The sequence below is a fragment of the Pelodiscus sinensis genome, chromosome 5 (genome assembly GCF_049634645.1).
Source record: "Pelodiscus sinensis isolate JC-2024 chromosome 5, ASM4963464v1, whole genome shotgun sequence".
NCBI lineage: Eukaryota > Metazoa > Chordata > Testudines > Trionychidae > Pelodiscus > Pelodiscus sinensis.
Window position 1 is genome coordinate 25,033,683 of NC_134715.1, and position 13,647 is coordinate 25,047,329.

Here is a 13,647-nt window from a genome sequence, read left to right on the forward strand (position 1 = left end):
GTATAGAACCTATTGCTTAACACCCTCTGTATGGATGACTAGAAGATAGCTAATGTAATACTATCAAAAAAGCGGACAGAATATTAGGACCCATTAAGAAAGGAATATATAATAAGACAGCAGGTATCATAAGGCCATACTATAAAGCCATGGCACACCCTCACCTTGGATGCTAGTTCTAGTCACCCCATGTCTAAAAAGATATATTAGAATTGTATAAAGTACAGAAAAGGACAATACAAATAATTGGGGTATGGAACAGCATCAATGTGAGGAAACATTTAAAAGACTGGGACTGTTCATCTTAGAAAGGAAACAGCCAAAGAAGGATATGATAAATGTCTATGAAATTATGACTGGAGAAAGTGAACAAGGAAAAGGTATTTATCCCTTCACATAATACAGGAATCAAGGCTCACCCAGGGAAATTAATGGGAAACAGATTTATAACGAACAAAAGAAAGTACTTTTTCACACAAAGGGACAGTTGCAGTGGGATGTTGTGAAGGCCAAAAGTATAACTGGGTTCAGAAAAGAATTAGGTAAGTTCATGGAGGACAATGCAATCAGTGTCTTTTAGCCAAGATAGTCAAGGACACAACCCCTTGCTATGGGTGTCCCTAAACCTCTCATTCTGAGACGAAAGGGGTCAATCACTCAATAAATTGCCTTATGTTCATTCTGTCTGAAGAATTTGGCAGATATGATACTGGGATAAAGGGACCATTGATTAGACCTAGTATGGCTGTTCTTATGTTCTAATTTTTAAAATATGTTAAACAGGTGGATACAAATCTTTGTGTGAGTGCCTTTAATAGCTATCTTCATTGCTCATAGTCTTCCACTTTTTCCCCTCTCTCTCACACACACAGAAGAAAGAATAACAAAAACATATTTTATGTAGATTCATTTTATGTGTATTTAGATGAAATGTTATAAAAACTCATTAGCACAATATTTCTGTATTTGTCAATGTTCATGCATATTTTGTTTTGTAGGTCTCAGTGTTATTCACATGGCAGTGATGGCAAATAGCATGCCTTGTCTCAGGCACATGATTGCTGCTAGAGCTGACATCAATGCTCAGGAACAAAAATCTGGGCGAACTGCATTGCATCTGGCTGTCGAACAAGAAAACATCTCTTTGGCTGGTTGCCTTCTGCTTGAGGTGAGTGCCATGTGGCCAAAACTGGTTTTGCCGACGGACCCCAGGGGCCAGTACGTAGCAACTCCCGCAGCTTTAGTCTACACTGAGGTTCCAATGTTAGGAATATCTCCGGCACTTATATACTGTAGGATCTACATCACTCACATCAATTGTTTTGAGAAACTGGCAAAATTACTAATATATCAGATATTTTCCCAGGCCAAATACTTAGCTTTAACAGGTGGTAAACGTTCAACATAACTATGTGATTATATGGCGATAACTATGTGATCATCCCAAACACTCCCATACCAGGTGGATGGCCCTGGGACCTGTCCCAGAACTTGTTGAAAGTAAACACTGCATTCCTACACTGTACCATCTTAAGCAAACAGCTAACTCTTTGAGAATAATAAGAGAATAATAAGAAGCAAAAAGCACAAATGGCTGCCTAGGGCATCCAGGCCTTTAGGAAAATGCAAGCACAAAAGGAACAATTGTTGTACACAAACTAATTTCCTCGATCTCACAATCATCTCCTGCATTTACACTACAGCAGGGTCTGAGATCTTGGACCTGGTGCAAACTGGAATTGGGGTGAGCTGCTTGCCCACCTGGCTCCTAATATGCTTTAAATACAGAGCCGCAGCAGGGGGAAGCCCCACACCCAGTGCAAGCCAGGACTGAGCCAGGCTGCTGGCCAGCCTGCTAAAAAATTTACTGGCGGTGGGAAGAGAGGAGAATGCTTGTAATCGATGGCATTAACTGATAAGCTTTTGCTTATTGGTTAATTGACTACACTATTACATCCCTAGTTTGGACCCATCATAGAAAAATCATATGGGAACAAAGTTTAGATTTCTTAATAACCTATTATAACTATCTGCTCGTTCTTGGATTATATACTGTGCATATATCATTGTAATAGCTGAGCACCTAAAAACCACCTTGACATAATTTTTTCATTGAATACTGTGTGTAGATGTGGTCACCCCATCTCAAAAAATATACATTGAAATTGGAAACGGATCAGAAAAGGGCAACAAAAATGATTGGGTGTATCAGGAGAGGTTAGTAAGATTGGGAATTTTGGGTACGTCTAGACTACACAGCTCCGTCGACAGAGCCATGTAAAGTAGTTTACTCGGCATAGTCGATGAAACGGAGATTTAAATAATCCTCGCTTCATTAAAATAAAAATGGCCACCGTGCTGTGTCAACAATCAGCTGATCCGGCACAGCGCAGCAGTCTAGACGCAGCACGGTTGACAAGGGAAGTGAGGCATACCGGAGCGGTCGACAAAGGCTTCCCTTGTCGACCGCACTGTGTCTGGACTGTCTCACTTTGCCGGATCAGCTGATTGTCGGCACAGCGTGGCAGCCATTTTTATTTTAATGAAGCGGGGATTATTTAACTCCCCGCTTCATTGAGTATGCCGAGTAAACTACTTTACATGGCTCTGTTGACAGAGCCGTGTAGTCTAGACACACCCTTTCAGCTTGGAAAAGAGACAGTTCTTGTGCTAGAGGTCTGTAAAATCAAGCCTGATTAGGAGAAAGTAAATAAGGAAGTGTTATTTATTGCTTCTCATAACACAAGAACTAGGAGCTACCAAATGAAACTAATAAATATCAGGTTTCAACAAACAAAGGAAGTATTTCTTCACACAATGCACAATTAACTTGTGGAATTCTTTGCTAGAGGCTGTTGCAAGGGTCAAGTCTGTTGACGTAAAATGGAAGGTTCGAGAATGTGGCTAGCCCCAAAGAGGTGCAGAAACAGGCAACCTTGTTCTGAATATCTTTTAACTTTTATTAAAATGCTTTTAACTATAACTTTTTATTTATCAGCTTTTTACATGCGTGGGCACCAGATAACTATTAACAGTAACAATAAACAAACTGCAATACAATAGAGGAAAATACCCTGAGGTTTTTCCAAGTCTCAGTAATTATCAATAACACCTCAGGGATTTTTATCAGTTATATTTACATTAATTTTACTCATAAGGTCTGACATCTATCTAAACTCCTAACTGTACTATTTAACAAACTTCTAACTAACTTACTCTTAACACTATTATTTATCAAACCTTTAACTAACTTTACACAGCAATACTCACACTTATCAGACATACAAGGGACAACAGAGACAACAGCATATTCGTTATTCATACGCTCTGCGGAAGATTCAGTAGATTCGGTGAGCGGGAGGGGGCCCTCGGGTGATCAGCCCTCGGAACCTGGCTCGTGTTTTGCCTTCCAAATTTTTGGGAACCCTCTACTGCCTGCAGGAGGGGTAGCTGCTTTATAGAGAGAGCAAGAGCTTTCCCGCGCTTAGTTGTGATAGGCTTAACAGATTCTGTCTGCCTAGTGACAGGCTGAGGGGGAAGGAAAGGGGGGGGGGAGATGGCCCTTGACTGGCGCGAACTTTGCATGACCCTTACCTGCCTGGTGTTTTACTCCTGGTTTTTACTGATCCTAAGTCACATAATGGAGGGTTTTTGGTTTGAGGGGAAGGTAATCTTGGGCTAGGAAGGCTATGCGCACGAGGCCTGGCCAGAAAAGAGCCTGCTTTTACAAAGTCTATAACAGGATTCAAGAAAAAATTAAATTCATGGAGGATAGAGCCGTCAATAGCTGTTAGCCAGAAAGGGCAGGGATAGTGTTCTTGTTTGCCGGAATCTGGGAATGAGTGACACAATGGATCACTTGATGATTACCTGTTCTATTCGTTCTCTCTGGGGCACTTGTTGGACACTGTCAAAAGACAGAAGACTTGAACAGATAGATCTTTGGTCTGACCCAGTAGGGCTGTTCTTATGTTCATTATATTTTTTCCAGCACCTTTTGTTTAGGCCATGATTAAAAGTTTTGTGTGTGTTGGGATAAAGGTGCTAATTTGCCTGGTTATCATGTTTATGCTTTTTTTCCACCTCCCTCAATAAAATTTTAGGGTGATGCAGATGTTGATAGTACAACTTATGATGGGACAACTCCACTTCACATAGCAGCTGGAAGGGGGTCTACAAAACTGACAGCACTTCTCAAAGCAGCAGGTAAGAGAGGTATTAGAACAGGGGTGGACAATAATTTTTGAGCAGGGGACCACTTGAAAATTTTTTGAAGAGGTTGCGGACCACCCCAGAAGGGGCAGCAAACAGAAGGGCGGGGCCTTAAATAGCAGGAGATGAAAGGCCTTGCGCTTCCCCTGCAGCTCTTGGGCATCACGTTAGCCGGAGACGAAAGCTGCAAGCCCTTTTAATTCCTGCTATTTAAGGGGCTCCCCGCTCCCAGCCTTACTGCTAGGATGTTGCCTGGGAGCCAGGGACACGCAAGCCCTTTCAGCTGCTTCTATTGAAAGGGTTCACGCATTCCCTGAGGCTGTTGCCTTCCACCTGCGGGGAAGGCACAAACCTTTTTTAATAGAAGCAGTTGAAAGAGCTTGTGTGGCCCTGGCTCCCAGGCAACGCGCTAAGGGGCAGGGCCTGGAACAGCCTTGCAGGTTGGTTCAAAGCCCTAGTCTCTCCTGAGCTTCTGAGCTGTGTTTTGTATGTAGCGTTTTGTGTCTGAGGAGATTTTTCCCTGAATGTCTTAGTTTGCTACTGGGATGCTTTAAGGAAACAATGAGATCACTGGACTCTCACCACCTTCTCTTTTTCTTTGAGCAGCCTGAAGAATGGCGCTCTTTTGGTGTTTAGGGATCTTACCAGTTTTGATTTTTCTACCTTTCTCCTTAGATATGAGCATTCAGTTGGGCATTCTGTACTTCTCTCTGCCTCATCTCAGATTTCTAGCAAGGCCAGTGTTACAGCTGTGTCTGGCTTTTGGGATAAAAATCCAAACCTCCCATTGCCATGTATGTGTTCAAGAGTAAGACAGCACTCACTGCATACCATCCTTTAACTTTTCTGTCTGATGGTGGTATTAGATTTCTCACTATACACTAATTCACCATAGACACATCAATTTTTTTGTTGTCTGAGCTCATGATTTGGAAGCCAAGAACTCCCAAGTTTTTACTCTAGCTCTTATTAGATCCTGACTTTTTGTGTGGCCTTGGACAAAGTGTTTAACCTGTCTGCCTCCATTTTTCTCCCTTTTTCCCCATCTGTATAGCAGGGATAATATTTTCCTCACATGTATGTTGTAAGGCTTACCTTTTTAGCTTATATTTGCAAAGCATTCTGGAGGTGGAAAATGTTCTTTGGTGTTATATTTGTATAAAATATATTTATTTATTTTGGTTGTATCACTTCATCAACGATGTACGAAATAGCACATTTTCCATTTAAACTTTAGAATGTATGTTGTTAAAAACAAAATCCTGAACCTCTTCCTCTATTCTTAATTCATCCATTTTCTTCAAAAAATGAGAATGGAAAAGGTAAGCAGGAGTTAGAACCTATAAAAGTTGGGATTAGCATAAGCACTTTTAGATTGCTTATCTGAATTCCAGATCTTGTGCTCAGAAGGGTCCCAGCTAATCTACTGGTGTGTACGAAAGTTTAAAATCTGGAGACAAATTATATAAGTAAAAGGAACCCAGGCTAATGCGTGTTGTACAAGGATGTGTAATGAGACCTTCCAACCTCCCCCAAATGTGAAATAGGATGGCATAGTTGAGTACGATGCAATAGAGTGAAGTCTTTGGAAAACCTATAACCGTGCTCTGTAATTCTCCAGGTGCAGATCCTTACATTGAGAACTTTGAGCCATTATTTGACTTAGAAGATGTGAGAAACAAAGACAGTGATGATGAAGGAATCGTACCTGGAACAACACCTTTGGATATGGCCTCCAGTTGGGAGGCAAGTGATCTGGTTGTCTTGTCAATTATTTGAACAAACCCGCAAACCCTTTTTTTATTTTAATGTGAAGATGAAGGTACGTTATTGACTCAGAGTGGCACAGTTCTACAGTCACATCCATTGAAGACTTTGTTCACTATGAAAATCCAAAGCACTGAAGTTTTTACAAATCACAGCTCTTGGGGCCACTCTTTGACTGTGTCAACTGTAGCAGAGTTTATGTTCTGTTTTGTAAGATCCCTGCTTGTAACTTGTCACTGTTGCAGGCTGCTGTGCAGTCCCTGTGCCTGGAGTGCTCTCGGTTTAGCTTGGAAGGGGCTAGGAAATGGACAAATTAAGTTAAATGGGCTTCAGTCAGTAAGAATATTAGTAGACTGCAAATTCTTCAAACGATCACACTTGAGACTTCAGGCTGAAGAAAAGAATATAGAGTTTGACTGAAAGGATCGTGTATTCCAATTCATTATGCATCCTTTTCAGGCTATCAGTATCCATCCCTAGTATCCATACGGGACACCTTTTTATGGTTATTTTTATCATGAGTTCTTCATGCACACCCTTTATATTATCCCCTTTTAAAACTTTAAATAACCCCCAGATTTTCAAACTGGGCTCTCTTAAGTTAAACCCCTAAATCTATATGTTGGCAACTGAATGAGTGGGCCTGATTTTTCAATTATGATGAGCACCTGTAGTTCTCTTTGGGTATTACATTGGGATATTCAGTGGGTGTGATTGTTTAAATACAGCCAGGAGGTATGATTGCACTATAGACAGACTCGTTGACCTCAGTGGAAGATGTAGGTATTCAGTACCTCTGATAATCTAGCCACCATATTTGGTGCTTAAATATGGGTTTAGGAGCCTAACTGTAGGGGTTTGAAAATTTGAGGCACTATTTTTGTTTTAAATTATTAGTTCTCTAGGGTGCAGGTTACCTTGCTCTTTGCTTTGAGGATTTTCCATGTCCCTTAAAGAATCTCTGAACCTTGGGCATAGTATTTGCCAGATGAGCTACTTCAAGAGCAACAGAAGGCAATATCTCTCCACTTCCCACTTGGGCAGGGACATCACTCCTCTGCAGCTCTTTTAATTCTGCTGCCCCTGCCGCAAGATAGAAATGTGTAGCTGATCAATTAATACACACAGTGCGGAACATACAGAGCAGTGTAAACAATACGGTTGGATTGGACAGGATTGTAGGATGAAGACCAAGTTTCTGCCAGATGTTGGTATTAATGGCTAATCCTTTCCTCACTCTACAGGTATTCGACATATTAAATGGCAAACCCTATGAATCAAAGTTGGCTTCCGATGACTTACTGATGCAAGGTAGAGTATTTACAAAAAAGAAAAGCTCCAAAAATACCCATTTATTAATCAATGAGTACTGACAATATGCTCAGGACAGAGGAGAACCTCTCCCCACCTCCTTCAGACAGCATGACATGGCTATTTATGTTACAAGCTGAAGTGGCTCACGACCGTGAGTGCCAACTCGGGGCAGACTGTTACCAGATTGATGAAATTCTAGAATATACCATCAGTTTTTAGTCTCTGCCCTGCTTCTTGACAAAGATATTACTCCTGTAGCAGGCAAGCTGGATTTTGTAGTAGTTGATTGCTATATACTAAAGATCACAAAATAGTCTGGTTGCTTTCAGATGCACAAGACCTTCACTTTCTCCAGGTCAAATTGTACCTTAGAGCTCTCACCAAAGACCATGCTTGTAGCGGGTCCTGTGATAAACTAATTAAAGATGTATTAAGGAGGAAAAAGAGTTATTGCAGGGCTGAAGAAGGCAAACATATGTACACAAATGGATTGCAGTTTATGGTTTTAAAAAGTGATGGAGTTATAGTAATCTGTCAGCTGTAAATGTCTTGCAGGTCTAACCCAGATTGGCTCTGCTTCTGTTTCGTAGCTCCAGCTCTGTGAGAGTCCAAACAGCAAAACATTTTGTTAGCTATTTTAATTTCCTTCTTCCAGAATTCAGGCTGGTGGGATGAGTCCTTTTGTATGTAGCATTTTCATGCAGTTAACAAAGTCCCTCTATTGTGATATCTCACAAGTAGGGATGTTAAATCCTGTTAAAGTTAATGTTTAACTGCTTAACTAATTAAAGGGGTTAACTGATTAAACCCATGAGCAGGGGCTTCTCCAACCTGGCTGCTCTGGCCTCATACTGGGTTGCCAGCTTCCAGCCCATGCAGGCGGAGAGTTGGCAGTTTTACATAGGGCTGGAAGCAGCAGCCCCACCCACCCACCCCCCATCACTGCCACTTCCGTTTTCAGCCCACACAAACTGGGAGACTACAGCCTCACAGGGCTAGAGCAGCCCTCTGGGTCAGTGGGTGAGGGAGGGGGGCTGCTCCCAGGTAACAGTTAATTTTTATAGGCCTACTTGATAGTTAGAAGACAGTCCCTACTGACTAGGTTCATAGTTTCAGAGCAACATTTTTTACAGGCCAAAAGCAAAAATGTAAGTATTACCTTGTAGCTTGTGATAATGCTCTTGTAAGTTAGGATATTGTAAGTTAGATGGATGCATTCAGCAACTTAAAAGCAATTCATAAAGTCTAAACACATTGTTATAAATGTAAAATCCATCTTAACCATGCTAACACAAAGGTGAAACATCCTGGTTTCCAGCAATGAATTAGTCAGTACTCAGCTGACACTTAAACCCTTGGCAAGAGCTGGCACCTCATCTGCCAGTGTCACAAACCATATGTTAGAAGTGCCACAGCTAGTAGAATAAATATGGTTCTTTTTATACTTGTATGTTATTTGTCACTTTAGAATTATGACAAGCCAAAGTCCACGTGTTCACTGTTATGCTACAGTGCAAGTAAATATATTGAGTAAACACTCACATGTGTGCCAATCACTTTTTAATTAAATAGTTTGCTTCTGCTTGGGAGGCAAGAATGTAACTCTGGTTAAATAAACCAAGTTTTATTGTATGTATAAAACCAGACACCTGTTTATGTCTTTCGTTCAACAGGCGATATGAAAAAATTGAATGAAGACTCCAAGCTGCAGCTTTACAAATTACTAGAAGTACCTGACCCAGACAAAAACTGGTATACACTGGCACACAAGTTGGGCCTGGGAATACTCAGTAATGCCTTCAGGTTGAGTCCTATCCCAGCCAAAACTCTGCTGGATAACTATGAGGTAATTTTTTTTAACAGGTGTTCTAAAGGACCATGGTCATGAGCGGCACATGCAGCTGCCCTCAAAATGTTCTTCTGCATGAGCAGAGAGTGCCACCTTTTATTTTGTAACAAATCTGCCACAGTGATATGTATATGACCTACCTTTGTGTTCTGTCATAGGTTTCTGGTGGTACGGTGAAAGAGTTGGTTGATGCCTTGAGACTAATGGATTACACAGAAGCAATTGAAATAATTCAGAAAGCTCTCTCCATGTCATTAAGCCAGTCTAACAATGAGGATATTGTTGTGAAGGCTCCCCCATCATCCCCGTCTGCCTTTGCCATCAAAGAAGAGACAGGTAAACTAGATAGGAATGGATGATGTGCCTTCAAAAGTATTTCCCAGCAAGTTTCATGTGATTCTGATACATTTCAATCCAGCTGCCTTTACACAGAGTAGCCCTACTCAGTTCCCTGTCTGGGAAGTACTGAAATATGTAAATATTTCTCATTTTAGACTTGCCAGGCCTACCAGTAGTGGGAAATGAATGGAAGTTGAATGTATACCAATGATTTATGGCAATAATTATTTTAGTCTGTTTTCTAAAAATAGACAATTGCCATGTCATCAGTATTAATGCATATTTGCCAGCAGCAAGGGACTACTCAGTCTCATTTGCTCACGACTGAATATCCACGCCATCACAGCATTGTCCAACCTCTCCTGGAATTCTACAAAATCCTTCTATTGTCTTTTACAAGGCTTTTCCTGTGATCTTGAGTGGACTTCAGTATTTTGTCCTCATTAACTGCTCGTCAAAGTAATTAGGCTATACAGCTTATTATTACAATTAAAATAGTTGCCATTTCTACAGCACTTGTCATCTATAGATTTCAAATGCTATATAAGAGGTGGGTAATGCCAATTATCCCCATCTTACCAATAGGGAAATAGAGGTATGGAGGTCACATGAGTTGTCTATGGTCACCTAGTGAGTCAATTTCAGAACAAAGAATGAAACCAAAGTTTTCTGATGCCCAGTCTAGTCCTTTGTTCACTGACCAAAAATGTCACCATAGCCCACATAGGCTGTGTCTAGACAGGCAAGTTTTTCCGCAAAATCATCTGCTTTTGCGGAAAAACTTGCCAGCTGTCTACACTGGCCGCTTGAATTTCCGGAAAAGCTCTGACGATCTCATGTAAGATTGTCAGTGCTTTTCTGGAAATACTATGCTGCTCCCATTCGGGCAAAAGTCTTTTTCCGAAAGACTTTTGCGCAAAAGGGCCAGTGTAGACAGCATAGTACTGTTTTCCGCAAAAAAGCCCCGATCGCGAAAATGGCGATTGGGGCTTTTTTGCGGAAAACCGGGTCTAGATTGGCCACGGACGCTTTTCTGCAAAAAGTGCTTTAGCGGAAAAGCATCCTGCCAATCTAGACGTGCTTTTCCGAAAATGCTTTTAACAGAAAACTTTTCTGTTAAAAGCATTTCCGGAAAATCATGCCAGTGTAGACGTAGCCATACTGTTTATATTGAGATGTGAGATGAAACCAGTCAAGTGTCACTTCCATTACCTTTGCCAGTTTACATTTTATAGTGCTATTCCATGTAGATGCATGCCTGTGTATGGGCTATAGAAAAGCATGAGAGTATTCTCTCTATATTCCTGAAGAATACAATATCCACAATAATAAATCTAATTTGTCAGCACCACCAGTGAAAGAGCTTAGCCACATTAATAACCGATTCCTCATTCATGTATTTGAAAGTGTGTTTTAAAGAGTAGTTTCACATCTTAAAAATTCTGCAGTGCTGAATTATCCGTTTCAATCACATCAAGCTTTTTTGCCCTCTTTATAATGATGGTGGGTCTCTGAGCCATAAGCACCTTCAACAGAAGACCACGTATCTTACACAGCAATCAGTTATTCCTTTGCAGATCTTGCATGGAAGGCAGCTGTTGCTGAACTTTACGGATTTCATGCTCACTTTAAGTAGATGCCAATTATTTAACCTATTTGACAATCCATTCTTTGTTCTTTCATGTAAAGATGTCTTTAAAGCAAAGAGATCTCAACTATCGTTCAGCAGCAGTTTGCACATCTAACGTGCAAAAGGCCTTTATCCTGCTACTTAGCACACTCCTACCGGCCTTACCTTAGTTTAAGGATAGTAGTAAATGTTATGGATCGATATGACTGCTAGTTTATCTGCATGGGATTGAATTTAAATATCAGGTGTCTAACCCTATCCTTCCTACCCTCATCGATACACCATTTTTGGCATTACACACCCCTGCAGATTCAATCAGCATAGTGTGATAGAATAGCCATTAAAGTAAGTAGTTGTTGGTCAGTTCCTAAGTGAAAACAACCAGTACCTTCATACTGCAGTACTAACCCCAAAGATTTTGATTGAATGTCCCAAACAGCCATGGGAAATATACTCCAACAGACAAAAGCACTTGTAAAGCACAGACTAGCTTATAATGTTCTAGTGCAGGATGAAAAACTAATGTGTTTTCTTTTCTGTTTTCTTTCTCAGGTGAACTTTATAATGTAAAATTACAAGACAATGAAAGCATGTGTGATAGCGGCGTGGAGACTTCCTTCCGCAGACTTAGCGTCACTTATTCTGAGTCACTTCCCAGTATCATCAATAACACTTAGCAAAATGACCCTGGGATATGGACAAAAAGGCTCAGTTTAAGGCAAAATGTAACCAGTTAGCAACATGCAATTATATGAACTTAAATGACAGTTAAAATTATGTCTGTATAATTCTGTCCAGCAGAAGCGATCGTACAGCCAGAAGTGCACTGGAAAACATCTGTCTGACGTGTACAAGATTTGAAGGATTTGTGAACATTGCTTCTTTTTTGTTTCTTAAATACCTTTACTTGTGTTCCTTTACAAGCTGTCTAGTGTAACCAGAACCAGTAACCAGTGCTGTCTAATGTATAGAACTGGATGATGTGCCTTTTTCTGGTTGCCAGAATTCTCTGTATGGATGGACATTGCTACTTCTTATTAATGTTGAATACCAACTCACCTCTCATAAAAGATGTACTGCACACAGAACAATCAGAGGATGCATCTTCTAGCTACCCATTCCCCAGTTTTACAGCACAGTTACATGGAAAGGAGAGCACATAAAACTGTTAAAAGGATTCCTCTGATGTTAAAGACAAATTGTGGTTTTCTCAAAGTAGTCATTGTCGCAATTAAAAAAAAAACCCTACAAAAAGAGATCATGTATATTTCAGTGAATGTATTTAAATTTAACTGTGGTGGCTACAATCATTCAAAGCCTTAACAAGTTTGGCATTTACTATTGTAAATATTCTTTTTAGAGCAATTCCTTTTAAAGAGGACATTTGTGCTTTTTAAATGCTTATTTTTATTTTACTTTTATAATAAAAGCAAAATGAAATTAAACCCTTCGTCTTCATTAATAATTTTAACTTTCCTTTGTTGCGTTTTAGGAAGATTTGTGTCTTTTTTTTCCCACTGTTCACCATTTCAATTATAGGAATTGAGAGCAGATAATACAAAATTAATGTAATTATTTTTCATTGTATTAAAAATAGCTATGAGGCTGAAAACAATTCCTCTTTGAACATTGGCCATTTTTACCTGAGAAGTGAGGGGCCCGATGGATAGCTGAGCAGAGATGCCTTGTGCAGGCTGTGCTTTGGGAACTGTGGCCTCTACTGCTAATCCTCTTTAGTCCCATTTGTGTGTCTGTCCTGTTGATTAATAACAGTGAAGGAGAGTGTTCCACCGGAGGGTGTGCACCACTTTGGAGACTGCATAGTAGTGAGTCTAATATAGACTCGTAAATCCAACACCGAGGAACAGTCTGGCTGGCACCTGTACTCTTCACAGTCACGAGGAGTAAGGGAAGCTGACGGGAGCATTCGCTCTTGTTGGCCTCTTTCTGTGAGGACGGTGCAAACTCCGCCTCAGGTAAGCCAACTCCAGCTACATATTCTACAGAACTGGAGTTGCGCACTTTCAACCAACCTTCCAGGTCTAGTGTAGACCTGGCCTCTGTCTGGTCTGCAAAGCCAGATACTCCTCATTAGAAGAAAAGGAAGTGGGGAAGTAGAGCTCCAATAAGGACAAAACATCTCGAAGAGTTCGTGTTATGGTAAGGTAAATAATCTTTCCTTCTTCAGGTATATATCCCTATGGATTATTTCACCATAGGAAACTCCCAAGCAGTAACCCAGTGTGTAGGTGGATTCTGAGGGGGTAAGACCAAGACAATTTGAAGGACTACATCACCAAAGGTGGTATCATCTCTGGAATCAAGTAAGGTGGTATAGAGTATTGGCAAAGGTACGGTAAAACCAAATAGCAGTCTACTGATTTCTCCTGTGGTAATGTCCTTCAGCATAACTATAGATATGGACTGAGTCAGAGCAGAATGTGCTATCACTCTGGGTGGCACCTTCTACTGATAGGCTGCTGCTCTCCATCTTTTCTCTTTTCTTTTTTTTTTTTTTTCTTGGTGAAAATTGAAG

The 13,647-nt window shown here is 40.6% G+C and overlaps 1 protein-coding gene across 1 annotated transcript in view; it reads left to right on the plus strand.

Moving 5' to 3' along the window:
* The window catches only part of NFKB1 (nuclear factor kappa B subunit 1), a 100,459-nt gene extending 87,903 nt beyond the window's left edge, over positions 1-12,556 (plus strand). Inside the window, exons 18-24 of the mRNA XM_014575416.3 lie at positions 999-1,168; positions 4,104-4,206; positions 5,834-5,958; positions 7,224-7,290; positions 8,967-9,139; positions 9,301-9,478; positions 11,664-12,556. Coding sequence (XP_014430902.1) covers positions 999-1,168; positions 4,104-4,206; positions 5,834-5,958; positions 7,224-7,290; positions 8,967-9,139; positions 9,301-9,478; positions 11,664-11,788 — 941 coding nt within the window. The 3' untranslated portion in view covers positions 11,789-12,556. The remainder of the gene's footprint in view (positions 1-998; positions 1,169-4,103; positions 4,207-5,833; positions 5,959-7,223; positions 7,291-8,966; positions 9,140-9,300; positions 9,479-11,663) is intronic.
* The last annotated feature ends 1,091 nt before the right edge of the window (positions 12,557-13,647 follow it).